The 18,608-nt window shown below is 41.2% G+C and overlaps 1 protein-coding gene across 1 annotated transcript; it reads left to right on the top strand.

The window, feature by feature from the left end:
* Positions 1–3,847: 3,847 nt before the first annotated feature.
* On the top strand, positions 3,848–9,174 carry znf217 (zinc finger protein 217; the record flags this gene model as incomplete). The annotated part of the gene is made up of 5 exons (XM_084479403.1): positions 3,848–3,994; positions 5,828–7,187; positions 7,313–7,420; positions 7,569–8,945; positions 9,065–9,174. The coding sequence occupies exons 2-5, from the start codon at positions 5,879–5,881 to the stop codon at positions 9,172–9,174; spliced, it is 2,904 nt and encodes a 967-aa protein (XP_084335529.1). The 5' UTR covers positions 3,848–3,994; positions 5,828–5,878.
* Positions 9,175–18,608: the final 9,434 nt, after the last annotated feature.

The raw sequence follows: 18,608 nt of genomic DNA, 5'->3' as shown, positions 1-18,608 counted from the left end.
CACACAATGCATCATTTAGATGTTTACATCTTAAGAGCTTCAGGAGGCCCTAGATGAAGGACTTTGCTCTGTCTGGGGCCAACTATGCAGAGAATGCACTCACACTATTTTAGAATGCCTAGGATGCCGCCCACCAAATGTAATATATTAAAATAGTTCTGTGAACATGTTTTAATTAAGGAAATACACATTGAATTACAACTTTGCCAAAGAAATATGACAACCATAAATATCTCATAAAAACCTCACCTATTTCCTGTTCAGTTTGTCAGAGCACGATGAGTCACGGGTCACACCATTTCAAAGAAATGCGGAACACACGTTGTCATACAGTCCTGATTTGTAGGAGGACAGAACTGTGAATATAGGAACCAAAAAAGAAAGCAGGTGGTTAAGGGTGGAGGTACTGTCGAGTGACACTGCACAGAACAACATCTTAAATGCCATACTTCTGAGGAACTGCACTAGTTCAATGTTGAATGCTATTTATGTGATGGATAACATGTTTGCTTGAAAAATGTAATGTTTATGCAGTGGTTTATTTTCTTCAAGTGGTGAGCCATCAAACCAAAGACATAACTGATACCTGAATTGTTATCAATCTGATCCATTCTTCCTACGTTAAGCTCAAATGAAATGTATATATACACACACCAATGTATGTATATTTTATACATATGAATGGATGGTAATGACTAAAACAGTAAAATTTAAAAAGGATCCAAAGTCACAGTCCCTTTTGTCATTTAGACTGCTTTAGTTTAGAAAGAAGACAACATGTCTATTGCCTAGTATATCAATTATAATAGTTATAGAGAACATGATGGGCTATAGTAATATATTTTCTTGTGTTATTCTTGTTATATTTACCCAAGAACATGCAGCAGCCTATTACAACAAACATATAAAACAGTGCACTTAAATGCAGTTCAAGTACATTTGTCAGAAGAAAGAGAACAATAATATATCGCTGTCGGTACAGTAAGTTCATAGAAGTGCCAAGCACTTACAATTGCTAGGTAAACCCATTCCCTGTTTACAACAAAGATAGCTAAGATAAGAATCGCAATGTTAAGTACTTTTTAAAGTGCCGGGACGTACAACATACAATAAGTACGTATGTGAAAGTAAAAAAGGATAATAAGTGTATACACACATAAAAAAAACAAAAACAGCCAAGCAGTCTCATTAATGTTGCCATAGATAAATAGGTAGTGTAAGTAAGTAAGTGTAAGTAAGGAATGTGACTGTGTGACGCTGCGACCCACTCATGAGGGGCGAGGGAAGGAGGGACGCCTGTTGTCAGCATCAATGTGTATCACTGCTGCGGGGTATCAGGTAGTACTAGAGAACACTGGGAGATATGGACCCTTTGCAATCCGGCTCTTGGCATGTTTACGGTTCAATCAAGATGGTGACGAGGCCACAGTGACTGTTGCTTTGTTGGTGAATCTGCCGCTATGGGGGATGGGCTACTTTCAAGTTGTGTGTTGAGTGTGTGTGTGTGTGTGTGTGTGTGTGTGTGTGCGTGTGCGTGTGCTTGTGTGTGTGTGTGTGTGTGTGTGTGTGTGTGTGTGTGAGTGCATTACAGACACTCTGATGCAGACACATTCAAATAAGAGAGCATCTTGAGAGGTGTGGTGAATTCCAATAATCTCTCCTGTCTGGATTATTAAACTTCTCCTTAAATAACCAAACCATTGGAAAACGAATGTGTGTAAGTAAACCATTTGAACAGAATACCTTGATTTTAAAGATATCAAAATCAAAGCTAAATGCACAACAATTTATAGATTTGTTCTTATTTGTTTTTATGTATATACTTAAAAACAGATTAAGATACTTTAGAAATGTGAACATTAGAAATTAGGTAATCTGATCAAATCCTATTCAAGCTCAGAACATTAATAATAGGGTGTGATAAGAATGATGGCGACTGGGTGGGAAAAGGACACTAGAAAACAATCACTGTGTCAATCAGTGTCTTTCAGGAGTCATAGGGGGGTTTAGCAGTCTGTGAGTCTGGTGCGGAACAATGCAGTCAACTGCTTCTGACACATCAAGACAAAAACAAGTAAAAACACACAAGAGGCCCCTCGCCCATATGTTGCTCCAATACCATCAAGATCTGACTAGCCTAATACAAGATTATTCATTAGGACATTTGGATATAGGCTACACACTTCACACGGTACATATTAATGTATTATAATAATATTATAATGTAAGGATAATGCTGTATTTTCTGGCAGCAGAAAGCCCATGCGAACCTTGACGGTTAGTCTTTGTGGAAAAACAGGTTTAGCATATTGGTTGCACATGACATTATGTTATTTGAAAGAAGGAAAACATTCAGGATCAAATTAAAGGTTGTAAAAGCATGTCTCTCGTGGTGGCGTTTGATTTATTTACCTATCGACACTCAACTTTGTCTGAAGTGCACTTACAAAGCGTAAAGGTGAGTTTGAACAAACGCTTCATCTGGGGGCGGTCACATAATTCTCCTGAGATGTCCTCAGGCTTTATCAGACTGCTCAGCACATTGGTGTTCAGAGAACAATAGGGCAGCCTGGGAGAGCGGGAGTTCTGTGTGTCACATGTGGTGCTTTTGAATAACATTCAACACATTTTGGGTAATTTTAACAAGATCTGAGGGTGAGGCGAGAGCAATCTGATTTAAACAATGGTGCATCAATGCTTTATTGATGCATTATTTGTGAAGGGATACCCAAGAAATTTAATTTTAAGCTAATGTAATCGAGGCTAATTTAAATATGCAGATACTACTACTTTCACATAGCTTTACTAACTTCTAAGTGTTCTAAGTGACGAAGCATGTGCAATTAAAGTAAATGGAAACCTTTAACGTAATCTAAATCTGCATATATATATATATATATGTGTGTGTGTGTGTGTGTGTGTGTGTGTTGTACTTACAGAATTGCATCTTCAGCAGGTATTTTCTTTTGCAATGGTCAGAACTTTTTGATGATGAAAAATGCAGAAAAATACTTTTACCATACAGTGTGATGTGAGTTATATTCTGCTCATGAAAAAAGGGAAGTTGTATTGAAATCATATCAGAAGAGAATTGTGACAATCCTAAACTCTGTGTGTGCGTGTGTGTGTGTGTCTATATGCGTGAGTTTCCGTGCGTGTGCGTGTGTGTATTTATTTAGCCTACTGAGTTCTTGATTGATACACATCTTGAATAGGTACACATGCCCAATCCAAGCTTAACGTGGCAATTTCCTATTTCCTAACAGAATCTGTTAGTCAGAAGTATCTGTTTCAACGAGAGGTGCATACTTATAGTTCTGATCAAATCTACCGTCTACAACATGGATGATTACATGGAGATATCCTAGTGTCTCAACGCTCAACGGCTATGGTTAAACCAAAAGTAGAACGTTATACTTCAACAGGTTCTTAGTTTTTCTCTTTGCACCCCCCCCCCCCCCCCCCCCCGCCGCCATCGCCGTGTGAAGTAGACAATCCCCAACCCCCCTCACCCCCTGGCTGCAATGGTTGAGCCCGAACACGAGATGAAGAAATCACATTTTTTGAAAAAGGTACCATATAATGGCATATATAAAATATAATCTACTAAAAAAGTATATATGTGGCGTATGTCTTATTGTCAGCCCTAGTCACATGGGTGTGGACATGCACAAACAACGGCATTATCTCACCACTCAAGGTATAAACGAACACTTCCACATGTGTGCTAATCATCTTTTCTTTGGTGTCCACGTGACCCCCCTTAAGGAAAGTTTGGCTTGGGTGCACGCGCTTCATCTTCCCCGAGACTCGCCGAGCGCGCGCACCAGAACTCAACAGCTGCACGGTGAGCCTTAAGAACCGAGAGGCTTGACCTCAGAACCGAGAGGACTCTTTAACGATATAGATGAACACTGTCCGTCCAGCGTCGCCCGAGGAGGAAGCAACTCACGTAGATGGCGACCTGGTGAACATTAGTCCCTGGTTTATCAGTGTAAGTGTATCCGGACATTCAGAGCTGGAAGGTGTTGTTGGTGAGTTTCAACACTCAGTTGAGACAACAGTCCGTGGCTAGCGACATGGTTAAGGCTAGCTTACCCTCCGTCTTAATGCATGGAAAACCTTAAGTAATAATGCATGGAAAACCTTAACCGACCCTTCTTACAATGGAAACAAGAATCGGCGACCTATTCGTTACTCTGCACTTTATTGAGTGCATACGGCTTTAAGCAGTTGAGCGTTGTCTTTATCTTTTGTAGGTACGCTTTAATAAGTAGAGTAAGATTTCAGCAGTAAGGTTGGATAACTTACTAGTTTATCGTTAACCGGTCACTTCCACTGTAAGTGCATGCTGCTTTAAGCAGTAGCTACTAGTCTTTATCGCCAATAGGTAACTTTAACTGTCGTAATCATCTTCTTTTGTTATCCACCTCGTGATCTGCTATCGATTTTGATCTTTTTTTAAACTTTCGTTTTTGTTCAAATTGACTAGCTGTGCTTATTATGTAGGCTATAATACATATGATCTATATGATCTATATATTTGAATGTTATTGCGATACAACCGAATAATGGTTATTAGAAAACGCATCAGTAGCTGTTCATCAAACAGTGGCCCAACTGGTTTTTACGACGAACGTCACCTAATCGCTCTGAATACGAGTTGTTAAGGCTGCATTCTTTGAGACTAACAGTTGTTATGGCTGAACTTCTTCTGAATAACGAGTTAACGATGGACTTATCCCTGAATAAGGAGTTGTAAAAGTTGAACTTGTTAATCCGTTACGGACAGAGTGCTTTTGAAACCTTGAACTGTGGCTCATTAACGTTATCAACAGCTGCCTGTGCTCACTTTAGTGCCATAACGTTACACCACGATAAAGTCAAGTTTTACACGAATATGCTGAATAGTGATAAAGTGATACCATGAGCATATTCAGTTTAGTGGAAAACACGATATAGACTATTTCAATGGTCGTCGAGCTATGTGTATTTATTCAGATTTTGTAAAACATTTTTGTATCCAACCCCAAACTCAATTAGATAATTGTACCTACGTCCACCACATTAATTGAAGAACATACTTGGGTTTTTATATAAATATATATATAAAAATAATGCAATAGTTTTGGCTATTGTGGACTAATAGGAGTTTGTGACAAGGCATACGCCTTAAGCCATTTAACTTGTTGATCAAGTTACTCGCTCTTGAGCATAGTAGGCCTACATTGGTAATCGTATTCAAGTTCTTTCAAATGTATTTCAAGCCGTTCAGTATATAAACGTATTGTATATGGAAACATAATAGGTAGTATACCATCACTGTACTTCGCTTATTTTTAAACGTTTTTTAAAAAAAATAACAAAACGTATATCATCCCTAAGTATAGGTTATGTAATTGGTTTCCCTTTCTTATGACTGTTTTCATGCAGGCCTAATAGAATACCTACTAGTTTAAAGTTGGGTGAAATCTTAAATCAATATTGTAAGCAAACACTGCCACTATTAGATTTGCCTTGTAGGTCTTTACTTTTTAAGTATATTATAAATTGGCAACCATCCACTATGTACAAAAATAAGATTAATCAAGCTGAACTGGTTTTATCAGCTTTTCAGTGGTTAACGCATAGAGGAAATGAGTATACAAGTCGATTGCTAAAAACCTGTTTCCTGTTTCAATAGATGGAAAAACACTTGGCATGTTTAACATTTATGTATATGCATGTTATGTCTTTCTTGTAAATTTCCAAATCTTAATATTTGTTAATAAAAATAGTCATTATTTTACACTGCACATTTTAAAAGAAGCCTTTTTTCTTTCTGCAGGTTTCCAGTTCAAGATAGCTACAAGCGTGAATGCACCATCTGTAGAAGAAAATGCCCACTCACCCCTTACCAGCATTTGCAGAGAGCCCAGACGGACTCAGCCAAGATGTTATCAGCAGTCATGCCAACATGCCAGGGCCCCCTGGTTCTAGCATGACACCTCACAGCCCAACCTTAGAAAAAGCTGTGATGCAAACCAAACAATGTTTGCCAGTCTCCTGCATGTTCTGTGACGAGAGATTTGATCAGCAGGCTGATCTCGGCCCCCATGTCCTAAGCCAACACCCCACCACCCTTTTTGAACCATCTGTTCTATGCGTAGAGGCAGAGTTCCGCATCACAGAGGACAAAGAACGACCCGTGCTGTTCACCCAACCTAGGGATAAGGATGAGGTGCTCAGCTGTATTTTGTGTGGTCAGGTGTCCCAGGATGCCAGTGAGCTGGAGAACCACTTGCGGAAGCACAAGGACTACTTCACCTACTGCTGCAGTGTATGTGGACGGCGTTTCAGAGAGCCGTGGTTCCTGAAGAACCACATGAAGATGCATGGAAGCAAGTCAGGAGCTAAAAAGGCCCAACATGACCTGGAGACCCCTAGCACAATCAATGGCGCTACTCAGGGTCTGAACGCTCACCCAGTAGTCACCCTTTATAAAATGTGCATGGTTTGTGGCTTTTTCTTCCCCGATCACAAAAGTTTGGCTGAGCATAGTAAAGTACACAATCGAGATGGGGAGCCTGGAAGAGATAACGTGGTGGTAATCCAGGGTGAGTCCCCAAATGAACAAGAAACTTTTCTGGAGAGTTTCAAGCTAAGACCATGCTCTGTAGTAAAGAACGTACAACCAGAAAGGTCATCCAAATGGATTCCCCAGCTAGACCCATTTAATACATATCAAGCTTGGCAACTAGCTACTAAGGGGAAGATAGCAGTTGGTCCGAATAATACAAAAGATTTGGGCTTGGATGCCAGCACGGACAATGAAGACTGCAACTCTGATAAAGAGGAGTTGGGTAATGTATGGACGGAGAGCCAAGCAGACAAGTCCATGAAAGAGGGCCTGGGCAAAGAGCTGCGGTCCCAAAGGCAGATTACAGTTGAGACGCCATCTCCGGAACCAGACCACAGGTCTCTCATCCAAGGAGACAAATCAAGGCCAACCACATGTGAGGAATGCGGACGACATTTCAGGACCTATCACCAACTGGTATTGCACTCGAGGGTCCACAAAAGGGAAAGGGAAGGGGGGAGCCCCAGTGCTGATGGGAAGTCATCCAAAGCAGGTACACTGGACCACACAGAGGAGGGCTTGGACGATGGTTCTGAGGAGGCAGTCGTTTCAGAAGCCGTGGGGCCAGGTAAAATGGGGGATGGTGTTAAGTCCCTTTTACATTTATTTATTTCCAAAACATTTTAAAACAAATGAGCAAAACGACACTAATTGTGCACAAAGTAAACTTTAAATGATCTTTTCTTTTCATAGGGGAGTTTGGATTTGACCAATCAAAAGTCAGATCAAGGCAATGTGGTTACTGCTCCAAAACGTTCCGGTCAAGCTATTACCTCACTATTCACCTCAGGACCCACACAGGTATGTTAAGAAAAGGGAGTTGTACTAAATTAAATTACAGCTAATGAATTCAACCCATTCCTGTTTTCATATTTAAAGTGTTCTTTGTGTCTTGACCAGCTCAGGTCGGGACATTTGCCTTAAAATAATACATATACTTATTTTGCAGGGGAAAAGCCATTTAAATGCATGTACTGTGACTATGCAGCAGCACAGAAAACGTCACTGAAGTATCACCTTGATCGACGCCATAAAGAACAAATACTCAATGAATTCTCAAGCGGACCTGTGTCTCCAGCGCCATCGCCGACCGATAAAGAGTTTAAAGCGAATGAAAGGGCCCCAGTTAGAGCCAAACTGTGGGTGCCTGTGCCTAAACCATACTCCAATAGCAAACCAGAAAACGTACTGGATGGTGATGGAGCCAAGGTTCACAAATTGATGAGTCAAGTTAAAATACCAGTAGAGAAGGTAACTAATGGGCCTGATTCCACAACTGCTGAAACACATATGACTTGCCCAGTACCCATTAACTTGATGAAGCCGGAGACGAAAGACGAAAGCTCTGAGGCTCCATTGAATCTTTCTTTAAAGGTCTCACTCAACATCTCGACAAGCTCTCAACCCCAGAATGCGTTGATTCCAAATTTCTGTCCATCCTGCACATTCAAAACCCTGTACCCTGAAGTTTTGGTGATGCATCAAAACCTAATTCATAAAGATCGGTCAGACATGACTAAAAAGACCAGATCCAGTCTGAAACTCAAGCGCTTTACAGGCTGTCCCCCTGCCCTCGAAGGAAACGATGTCACTCCACTTTGTATGATGGACAGGAGACACCCCCGTCGAACCAAGTCCCCAACACCCCAGGCTGGCAAAGTGGATGACAAGACTCCCTCAGTCCCACCAGTCATTGTTTCCCAACGCTCCCCTATGCATGTACCCACACAAAAGGTGGCCCCAGAGACTCAGAGATACGGGGAGAAGATGGAGCATCAACATCAACAACTCAATCAAGACTCGCCCCGATTTACAGAAGTGGTGAGGAAGTCCAGTAACAATAAACATGCAATGGACCCGTACAACCCAGCGGAGAGAGTAGGGATTGGTGAGAGAAGTTATCCAGTGAGAACTGGCGTTATGTGGCACTCAGATGCTGCCAGGCTCTGTCTCTCCAGCCGCTTTGGGAGCCTCCCCCAGATGGACTTGGGTGAACCCTCGAACAAGAGACTCAAGTATTGCCTCCCGCAAGGCAGGGAGACGGACCCCGTTGAGAAGCATGACTTTATGGTGCCAAATGTTGATGGAGCCAGCCAACTGCTTGGCTTGAGGAGAACCATGAAGACCTCATCACAAAGTTCTTCTGCCGCTACTGTCTCTGAGGTCACGGGTCCAGCAAAGTCTCTACCTGTGGGTGGAGGCAGCATGGATACTGACTGGAATATAATCAACATCCTGCGATCCTATTCCCCGGCTGATTTGGCCACACTTTACCATGGTAACCCAGGGTTCCCAAGCCACGGAGGGCTGGCCCATCCCAGAACTGGTATGTAAGCACCTCAACTAAAACAATTTAAATAGTATTGTTCAGCCATAAGAACGTTCCCAATTTGGTTGTTAGTCCGTTTAACAATGTAATTCTTCTGCTTTGTTTATTTTAATCAGGAAGCAGAACTACTCTCTACCAACATCTACCAAGTCTGCCCCATCTTCAGAGGCTAGAGCATCCTTCCTCGTTCCCTGGGGAACGTTATGGCACTGCAGACAAGAGTTAGTAGTATATCACCAAGGTAAACTGTAAACCGCAGAACTAGACTAGATCTTATCTGGAATCTTTATTTCCCAGCTGCTTCGCTACAGTACACAACTTAAGTCATTTAACAAAGTCAAATGAATTTATTTTCCTCCATGTTTTCAAATGTGAAAATAAAGCATTGAGGGTTTGTCTTCTAGGAGTTGAGATGGAAGGATGGTCTTATCTTTATTTCTTACCTTCACTTATTACCTTAATTTTATTTTGTGTATAAGAAAAATAGTTTTGCAAAAACTATCTAGAACTCGGGCAATGTTTAAAGTAGAGCATCTTTTCCTGTGAATGTTGAGACATGCGTTACTTATTTGAATACAAGGTTCCCACTACCTATTGCCTAGACTAGAACTCTACAACAACTGTGAAACTGATTTCCATCATTACCATTTTTTTAATGTGGGAAAGAATTTGTTCAAAGCTTGTATTAGTATTTGCAATAGTCTTTTTTTTATTTATGCTGTATGTCAGATCATTGTGCAGCACTCCAGCACTGTTCTTCCCCAAAGCACTGAATGGTTGGGGTATATTATTATTTTGGTTCCTTATACCAGTGGTTTACCAACAGGCTACAGCTGACTGTGTTACAATGTTTACCTCCGTTTAGAGACTTGACACTGTTATTTTGTAAAGCTGCTTGAGCTATCATGTAAACTGTGCTTTGTGCCTTTCTTTATCTGGGTAAGTGCCAGATGTTTGCGTGTTGGCATTTGATGGCTGGATATGCATCTTCTCCTGGAAGACTGAGGCGTATCAATTTCCCGCCTACTTTTTATATGGTATTTTCCATCGTGGAACATAACATTTAATTCATAATTTCAAGGAAATACTACTTGAATTCTGAATGTTGTAAAGAATCAATGGGCCAGAAAAAAAAAAAAATACTGTTTTGCCTCTTCGGCTGTGAAATCTGCACCAAATATCAGAGGGATTGGTGTATTTGGACCAATGTAAAGTGCTTTTCAGTACTTATTGGCAACCAATATTGGCAACAGCCAATATTTTGCAACATCATGAAAGTATAACTGTCATGTGTTTAACAATTTAGTTTTCCTGATTGGTCCCTAATGATTTATTTTGAAAAGACTAATGGGCTGTCAATATGTCCTCATGGAGTGAATGACTCAAAACATTGTACACTGTGAAAGAGAAAAGTCTCAGGTTCAGCAAAACGTACTAACAAATTGGATGCATCTGTTGTTGTTGTGTTGTGTAGTATGTTTTCCAACAAATAAAGCCTTGTGTTAAGTTATTTGCCTCTTGGATTTGCCTTTCACATATATATTTCACATATATGTTTTAAGTTTACCAAAAATGTAATTGGTGCTGTAATTTATGCCTTACCTAGACACAATCCACCAGCTTTGTTGTTTAGGCAAAAGTCACTTCTAAGCAAAAATCGAATCAAAATGTTGTGGAAACGATGGCTTGTTACTGTTGTAGCAGGTTAAGAGTCAAGTTTTTCCTTTTTAATTTGTGGTTGCATGCATGTTCAGAACACTAGAGGGCAGTATTTTCAAAGGTTAAAGTTACGATCATAGATACTGGCTTTCAGTCAAGCCAAAAGATTTCTGCAACAGTTTGGTTCAATTATGAGATATTTCAACACCATGGTCAAAGTTAAAAAAAACGCCTTGTACAAAGTCACAATTTTATAAATTAGTTTTTGATAACATTTAAACCAAGACTTAGAAACACTTCCATCAATTATATATTTGACAATAGCTACTACTTGACAATGTTAAATACCAACGCATCAGCTTTTAACCCCCCTCCCTTTCAGACTAAACCACATCTGTTTGCTGCCTCTTCCCCTGAGCCAGCACTGTGTAATCTTTTGCATTAGCTCACATTAGTGCATATTGCCCATGGCCCTCGGTAATCACAAAATGAGCATTTCACTTAACATCACTCTCATATTCCCCCACACTGTGGCAAATGTAGTGCAAATGTGTGTAAGAGTATGCAAGTTGACTATAGTTTATGACATGTCTCCTGCTATTCAGAATCCCCCATGTCCAAAGTGATGTGTTTCATTTCTTCCCAACAAGCTTCCAGGGTTTTTATGTCAAATTGCACCTTTTACAAACAAAGATGTATGAAATTGTAACCAAGATGTCCCATTTTCTATTTTGTTTCCTGTTCTTTTGTTTATCTCCCAATTTGGGAACCCTCAAATCTGACTGACATTTATTTGTTATTGCTAACATGAACAGCAGTGAGAATTTCTGTTACACTTTCTCCGCAGAACACTGTTGTATGAATCAGTTTTTTTGCCATATTTCGGTATCGTTATGCTTATACTGCAATTATTCTAAACCTAAAAAACAATATTCCACATTTTTTGGGGGGATTTATTTGAGCACTGATAGAATATTACTTTAGGGAGGAAAGAAATACAGAGAATGGGTTGTGGCATTTTTTTCTTGCTGGTATTGTATTTACATTCTAGGCCTTCTGGTTGAAAAAAATATATTAACCAATATATTACATTGTTATTTTTTCAACCACAACAAATGATTTTGTCTCATTTGCGTGTAACGAGAAACTGCCCAGTATATATATTTTTATGGGCCTATATGGACAGGACAGTGAAGGGAGACAGGAAAGCGGATTGTAGAAGACAGGAATGACATGATATGATATAGCACAGATAGGACCACAGGTAGGAATAGAGCCTGGGTCACTACAAGGCGCTGTGCCTACATAATTAGCACTAGTAGGTTGAGCCACTGAGCTACAAAGCGTTCTACCTACATGGTTAGCACTAGCGTGTTGAGCCGCTGAGCTACAAGGTGTACTACATGGTTAGCACACTATGGAGCCGCCGAGCCGCCAAAGCATAGTAAATCTTTATCTCAAAAAAATCTTGAAAGGAAAATAACCATACAAGGGTTATAGTAAATTGGTGTGGAACATCCCACCCATGTGACAGTGTACTTATTTTAAACTATGCAGTCATTAGATGTGGTAACATTCATCTGTGACTAGACCTAATGGCAAACTGACAATTTTCCATAAGCATTTCCTGCTGTTTGCAATCAAACTAACCCCTGCCTTCCTATATAATTGTTAAGTAAACCGAGTGTATGTGTGTTCGTGTGTACGTATTCCAACCTCAGTCATTCGATCACTTCATCAACTAATAACCTCCAGATTGCCAACCTTGCATGAACGGCAATTGGGCCAACAATGTGGATATGGTCAATTGTTGAATATCCTGTCACAATTTCAGGCAGAAAGGCTGTGCTGTGCTGTGATTGCTCATCATCGTCACCCTGTCCCTCTGAGGAAGAGGAGCAGTGTAATGGTTCCCACTAAAACAGCCTCTGGCCTCAGGAAAGGGATTTGGGTGTCTGGAGACAACAGGGGCCATATGGAGAGGGCTGCGATAGCAAGGCACACGTACAGAATAATGGATGATGTGTCATGTTTCATGTTGCAGGGAAGCCATCAAGAGACTTAGTTTGGGGAAATCAAAACACTCGCACACAGCAAAAGCGACTGATGGACTATTTAGCAGTTGTTTTTTGTTTATTGTTTAATTTTATGATCCCTGAACCAAATGAGGGTTCATGGTAGGAATACACCGTCCTCTGCCTTCAATACAGCAAAATGTGGTATCCCACAACATTTGTAAATAATGTCTATAGTAAAAATACTACTGGGTTACTACTAGGTTACCAATTAACAGTTATTGTATAATTTAGGTACAGGGACTCAAAACAAAAGTATAGGAACAATCATTTTATGGAGAATGCAATGGTTTAATTATTTCATTTGTATACATACGTACGATATAGCCACATCCCAAGCTTAACATCTAATTCTAATGCAAGACAGATTATACAATGCTGCTGGTTTAGTGACGCTAAACCCATGATTTCTTTCTTCCCTTTTTTGTTCTCGAGAACTCTTGAGCCAGGGGCTGTTTGTCTACTTAACCTTTTGCTTTCTGTATGTGCTCTATATGTGTCTACATGTGCAATAAGCATCACATCCTGGATTCTTTATTTTCTAGTGTTAGATCGACCCTTAACTCTCACGGCATCTGCAATAACCACCTCACCCTGGATTCTTTCTTTCCCAGTGTCAGACCTAGCCTTAACTCTACCTGCATGTAGAATAAGCACCTCACCCTGGATTCTTTCTTTCCCAGTGTCAGAACTACCCTTAAGTGCTGTTTCCGATACCCATGAGTAAGCCCCATAAAAGCTGCCCCATCACTGCAGCGTTATTGTTTCTTGCGGATGATTGATTGATGGATGAGGGCTGACACTTCAATGAAGCCATTTCCACTGGCATCTCTATCCGATGATGTGCAGCGTATATTTTCCATCCACGCCTCATTGCGCGCCTGTGTCATTCCCGGAACTTCATTTACACCATGTTCCCTGAAGGACCTTTTTTAGACCCATCTCCATCTTCTTTCCTCTGCCTCTCTCTCCCTGACTCCTCTTTTTATCTCCTCTCCTCTTTTTCTTTCCATGCCATAAAATAATGCTATTTCTTGTCTACTCTGGAGGGGCCCAGAATAATTTGCAGGGAATGATAAAACCAATGGCATGGAGGGGTTATTTACAGGAAGTGTTATGCTGACGGGGTCCCACTGTTATGCTTTTGCACTCTCAGATGGCCAAAACAGAGGCAGGCCCTGATACACTTCCCAGGCACTCGAAAACAAAACACGTTTGATCGTCAGAGGTTGTCGATATCTGAGCCAATACAGGGTCTTCACAGAATTGCAGAGGGCTGCTGCAAATCTAGCTTAAAGCACAACACATGCACGTATATGGGTTGATGATAGTGGGATGGAGGTACAATTTTTGGGAGAAAATGGCTTGTTTTGGGCTCATATGGGGAGCAGATGGTAAACAGGCTTCATTGCGGCAGGCTTTCTGGGATGACAGCCATGAGATTCCCCCTCAGGTGCCATTGGAGCCCCTTTAGGAGAGGAGAGTGATTGGTAGGACATGGCCCCTCCTAAGCAACTGCCTTTTTTTCCAGAGTTTAGCCCTGTCTTGTAGTTTCCACCAATCTATCTTTCTACAGTGTCCTCAAAATGAGCCAATGTCACCTAATTTTTTGTATTTAGTCTTTCATGTTTTATTTTTTTCTGCTTATTTTGCAGTTGGTTTTGTATAAACTCATATGCTTTGTTGATATACGTGTGCCCCATAAAGGACTTGAATATACATTTACATTGTTACCTATTTTGTATGTATTGTCTTATTAGTACAATCGTTGATTTGATCCAATCATCATCCAACAATACTTTTGAGTTAGCCCACAGTGCATAAAGGATATGATCGCCTAAATACAAGTGACCTTGCCTGATACAGGGCCTTTTGGTTTATCAGAGAGGAGGAAGAAACAATTGTCTCCTTTAAAAGACATTAGGAGTACTGTGTCTAAAGGAATCGGACATGGCTCCCTGCATCGCTGATGGTTTCCACTCCGTTTCTTTTATGGTGACTTGATAGGTTGGGCATAGCGTTCCGCCCCTTTATTTATAGATTACGTTGGTTTCCCTCTATGAAAACATGAGCTGAGTTGTGATTGGCCCCTGGGGTGTATTCCCCCCCCATACCCCCTCTCCCCCGTGTCTACATTGCCGTGTCATTCTTTATCAATAATCACCTTGGTGGAAGTGCCGCCCTTGTTCCAGGGGGGCTGACCTCTGTGGTGATGTGGGTGTGGGTCATTCATTACTGCAGCCTTGCTGTATTACTGCTATTATCCTGATAGGAGGGGGGGGGGGGGGGGGGGGTGCGGGACTCCCCTGCATTGTGGTCCGTCCCTCAGGTCACATGACCAGACCATGTGAGGGGCGGGGAGGGGCCAGATTCCTATCAGAAAATATTTCAATGTGTTTTGCATGTGTAGTGTATTCTAAGATGGACGTCCAAAGTGAAGAGGGGTGTTTTAGTGTTCCTATTTAGACTATATCTTTCCCTCATGAAATCCTCTGGCCTTATCGCTGTGATCTGTAGGCTTACAGTACAAGACGCTGTACTTCTGGATTCGATGGGAACATTCCCCGCTGCCATTGGTATTCCTGTGTACTGTACATGGCCTAAGTGGCTGTGTAATGCACAAACATGCGGCTAAATGAGAGCACATACTGTAGCTGTATGAGCGAGAGATAGAGAAAGAGAGAGAGAGGGGGGCTGGTGGAGATAGAGACAACTAAACCTCCACTCCACAAGGCAATAGCACTCCTCCTCTAATGCGTTGTGACACTGAATACTACACACAGAGAAACAAGTAAGCTCAAATTGGGTTATTCCTCCTACCTGCCAGTAATGCAGTTGATAAGCACTATAAATGTAGATTTCTAGGGAGGAGGGAAATCACATTACTCCAAGCTGAACTGGGATTTTCGGCCTAAATTGGCTGATGTTCCTTGGGTCTCTCTGTCCTATCAGGATGAATGAGGGGAAATAAGTGATTTGACTTTGCATGAGATAAATAGTCAGCACAACAGCCGCTATTAAGTTAAGAAAAGCAATTCTAGAACTATCGAGAATAGAATATGTAAGGGACTTAAACAGAACAACTTACACGCACTGGTGTGAGCTAATGTTCATATACACACGTTTGAACCTCCCCGATTGTACCACGTGAACTTGGAAGTCATTGTGCAGAAAGCGAAGTTGCCCAGAACATTGGGGAGATAACTCTCCTGTGCTCAGGAGGCAGGATGTATGCATGGTTTCTTTACTCCTTAGCCAAATGCAAGCCCAGCTACAGTTACAGACAGAGTAAAACACCTTGACATAACATAACCTGGCACCTGGACGTCCCTCAGGTGGAGGCCTGCAACAACATGGTAACTCTTTCTCTCGTCTGTTAAATGTGCCACCTCCATCTCCCTCTCAGGACTTACAGCATGCACCCTCTCTCTCTCTCTCTCTCTCTCTCTCTCTCTCTCTCTCTCTCTCTCTCTCTCTCTCTCTCTGCACTCTCTCTCTCCCTCTATATATATTTTTTGTCTGATATATAGCACACATTATTTTATATTTTTATTTCAAGAATATTACCTCCTTACTTCCCATGTAGCGCTTTTAACATCTTCAAACTTTTAACATCAATACAGAGCTCTTTACTCCCTGACCTGAAGATAACATCCGTATATCATAGGTAAAATGCATAGAGAGAAAAAAATCTAAGCAGAAATCACAGAATTATTTGATTAATAATGTCGGAATGGCAGTTGTAAAATATAATATATAAGAGATGCACACCATCGCTCTCAGTTTCAGTTTCAAATAAGGAGACTGCCAATAAGGTAAATATACATCATTACAGTATATCTATACATACATATATATATATATTTAGATGGGCATTCTTCATAATATGTATATCCTTTTTATAAAACAACAAACATTGCGTTATGTTACTGTTGGGACATTTTCAGCATAATATCATTGTATGCATGTCCTCTCGTCTTCAAAGACATTGTCAGGAATCTTCATTATATTATATATTAAAATGATTATTATACATAATATTATAGCATTTTTCTAATCACAAATCTCTGACTTGTAGAATGTTTTGCATCGTCTTGAACGCAGCACCTTTCTCATCACTGTGCAGTACAATGACATTTAGCATCAGCAGTTATTAAGAAGGGGCTCACCGGCGGATGTCATTTTACTGGTGTCATTTGCGCTTAGTCGGGCGAGTTCCATCAGCAATTAAAATGTTATATTTTACCACAAAGAAATATTCAGGAGGAGCTTTGAAATGTGTTCAGCTTTAGAATTAGTTTCAAGTGATAAAAAACTATATGTGTGATGGGATGAGACTGCAATGCTTTGCAATTTAAACAATACATTTTAAAGGTATTAATACTTACCCTATTTTTGCAGAGAATTATAGTTAAATAAACACATATATTGATATATAAATATATATGAAAAACATAAAAATGCTGCTCACACACTTGTATTGTGAACACATTAGGCCAGTGAATTCTCAACAAACAATCCAGAGAACGTTGGAATTCATATGCACCCATGCATGTGTGACTTGCGTGTAACATTGCGTGATTTATGTCCTAAATAGCATTTCTCCTCTCATTGGAAGCAGCCCAAGCGTGTGCCTCCCCTATTCGCTGGATGAGTATTTCCTGACATGACACATGCATCCCCAGTGGCAGTGGAACTCAGACAACCCAGGTGCAACCCTAATATCCTCCCCAGTATCCAAACATTTCCTTTAAAAGTAACTGGCACATTGGGGCCCATAAATTAAGGCTGAATGCTGCGCAAGATGTCTGGCTACCAATAAGACGGTACCTCCGAGCAATAAACTTTGACATTGCTGCCTGAAAAATGCCTGCCCTTTTTCATTGTCAAGTGTTACAAATTGATGAAATGAGTTCATCGATGTTCTCCGGTCATTAGCCCTCCAGTGGCTCTTTGTTTCACGCTGCGGATTAGAGTCCCAGACACAGTTTATCAAACAAAATCTAATATCATCCATAAGAGAAGAATCTGGAAATCAATACTTCATTACTAAATTGTTAGTGGGGGCTGAAGAGCGATGGTGGGAGTTCAGAGATGTGTCTCCACGGCTGGGGCATGGGAAGTTCAATGTCACCCGGGAAGGGATAAGCCAAGGCACTGATGGGAAGAAACATTTCTGTAATGTGGGGAAGGGGATGGGGTGGAGACGGGTGTGGAGGTTGGGGTGGTGGTGGAGGACAGTCAAGGGGGGGAGGGGGGGGGGGGGTGGGGGGAATGAGAACCTAACACAATAGACACCAGTTTGCCATTGATTGGTGGTTAGCTATAAAAAGGGAGGGAGAGAGAGAGAGCAAGAGAGAGAGGGAAGGTGGCAGGGAGAGAGACACTACCACCTCTTAATGTCTTCTTGTTATGTCACAGACACTTTGTGTGTTGCACGGGACTTATTGTGTCTAACGTTAGAAAAATCCTCTTGCCAACCTGTTTTTGGTTTACCCACCAAACAAACCACTGCTTGTTCTTTGCCATTTCTCTGCTGGCACACACTGCCACTGCGGCTGTCATACATAGTTGGAAGTAGAGCTAACAATTGCACGGAAACACATTAACACAAAGAACAAACAAATTCAAAAATACCACACACACACACACACACGCACATTGACCATTTACAACACTTTCTCTGTGTTAGGCCTGTGATCTTACCCCTTCTACTCTCCATGTTAGGCCTGTGATCTTACCCCTTCTACTCTCCATGTTAGGCCTATGATCTTACCCCTTCTATTCTCTGTGCGTGCAGAGTGTGAGTTCATCCCTGTGCAGAAACACAGCTCCTCCGTGTATATTGGTGGGGAATCACTCTTAAAGCTTATGTCTGGAGGCCTCCTGACCTGACCCCCTACCCCCCCCCCCCCCCCCGCCCCCC

This window comes from Micromesistius poutassou (assembly GCF_964030765.1).
Source record: "Micromesistius poutassou genome assembly, chromosome: 15".
In the NCBI taxonomy this organism is placed as follows: domain Eukaryota; kingdom Metazoa; phylum Chordata; class Actinopteri; order Gadiformes; family Gadidae; genus Micromesistius; species Micromesistius poutassou.
Note: the sequence above shows the minus strand (reverse complement) of the source record. Positions and strands in the feature narration are given on the sequence as shown.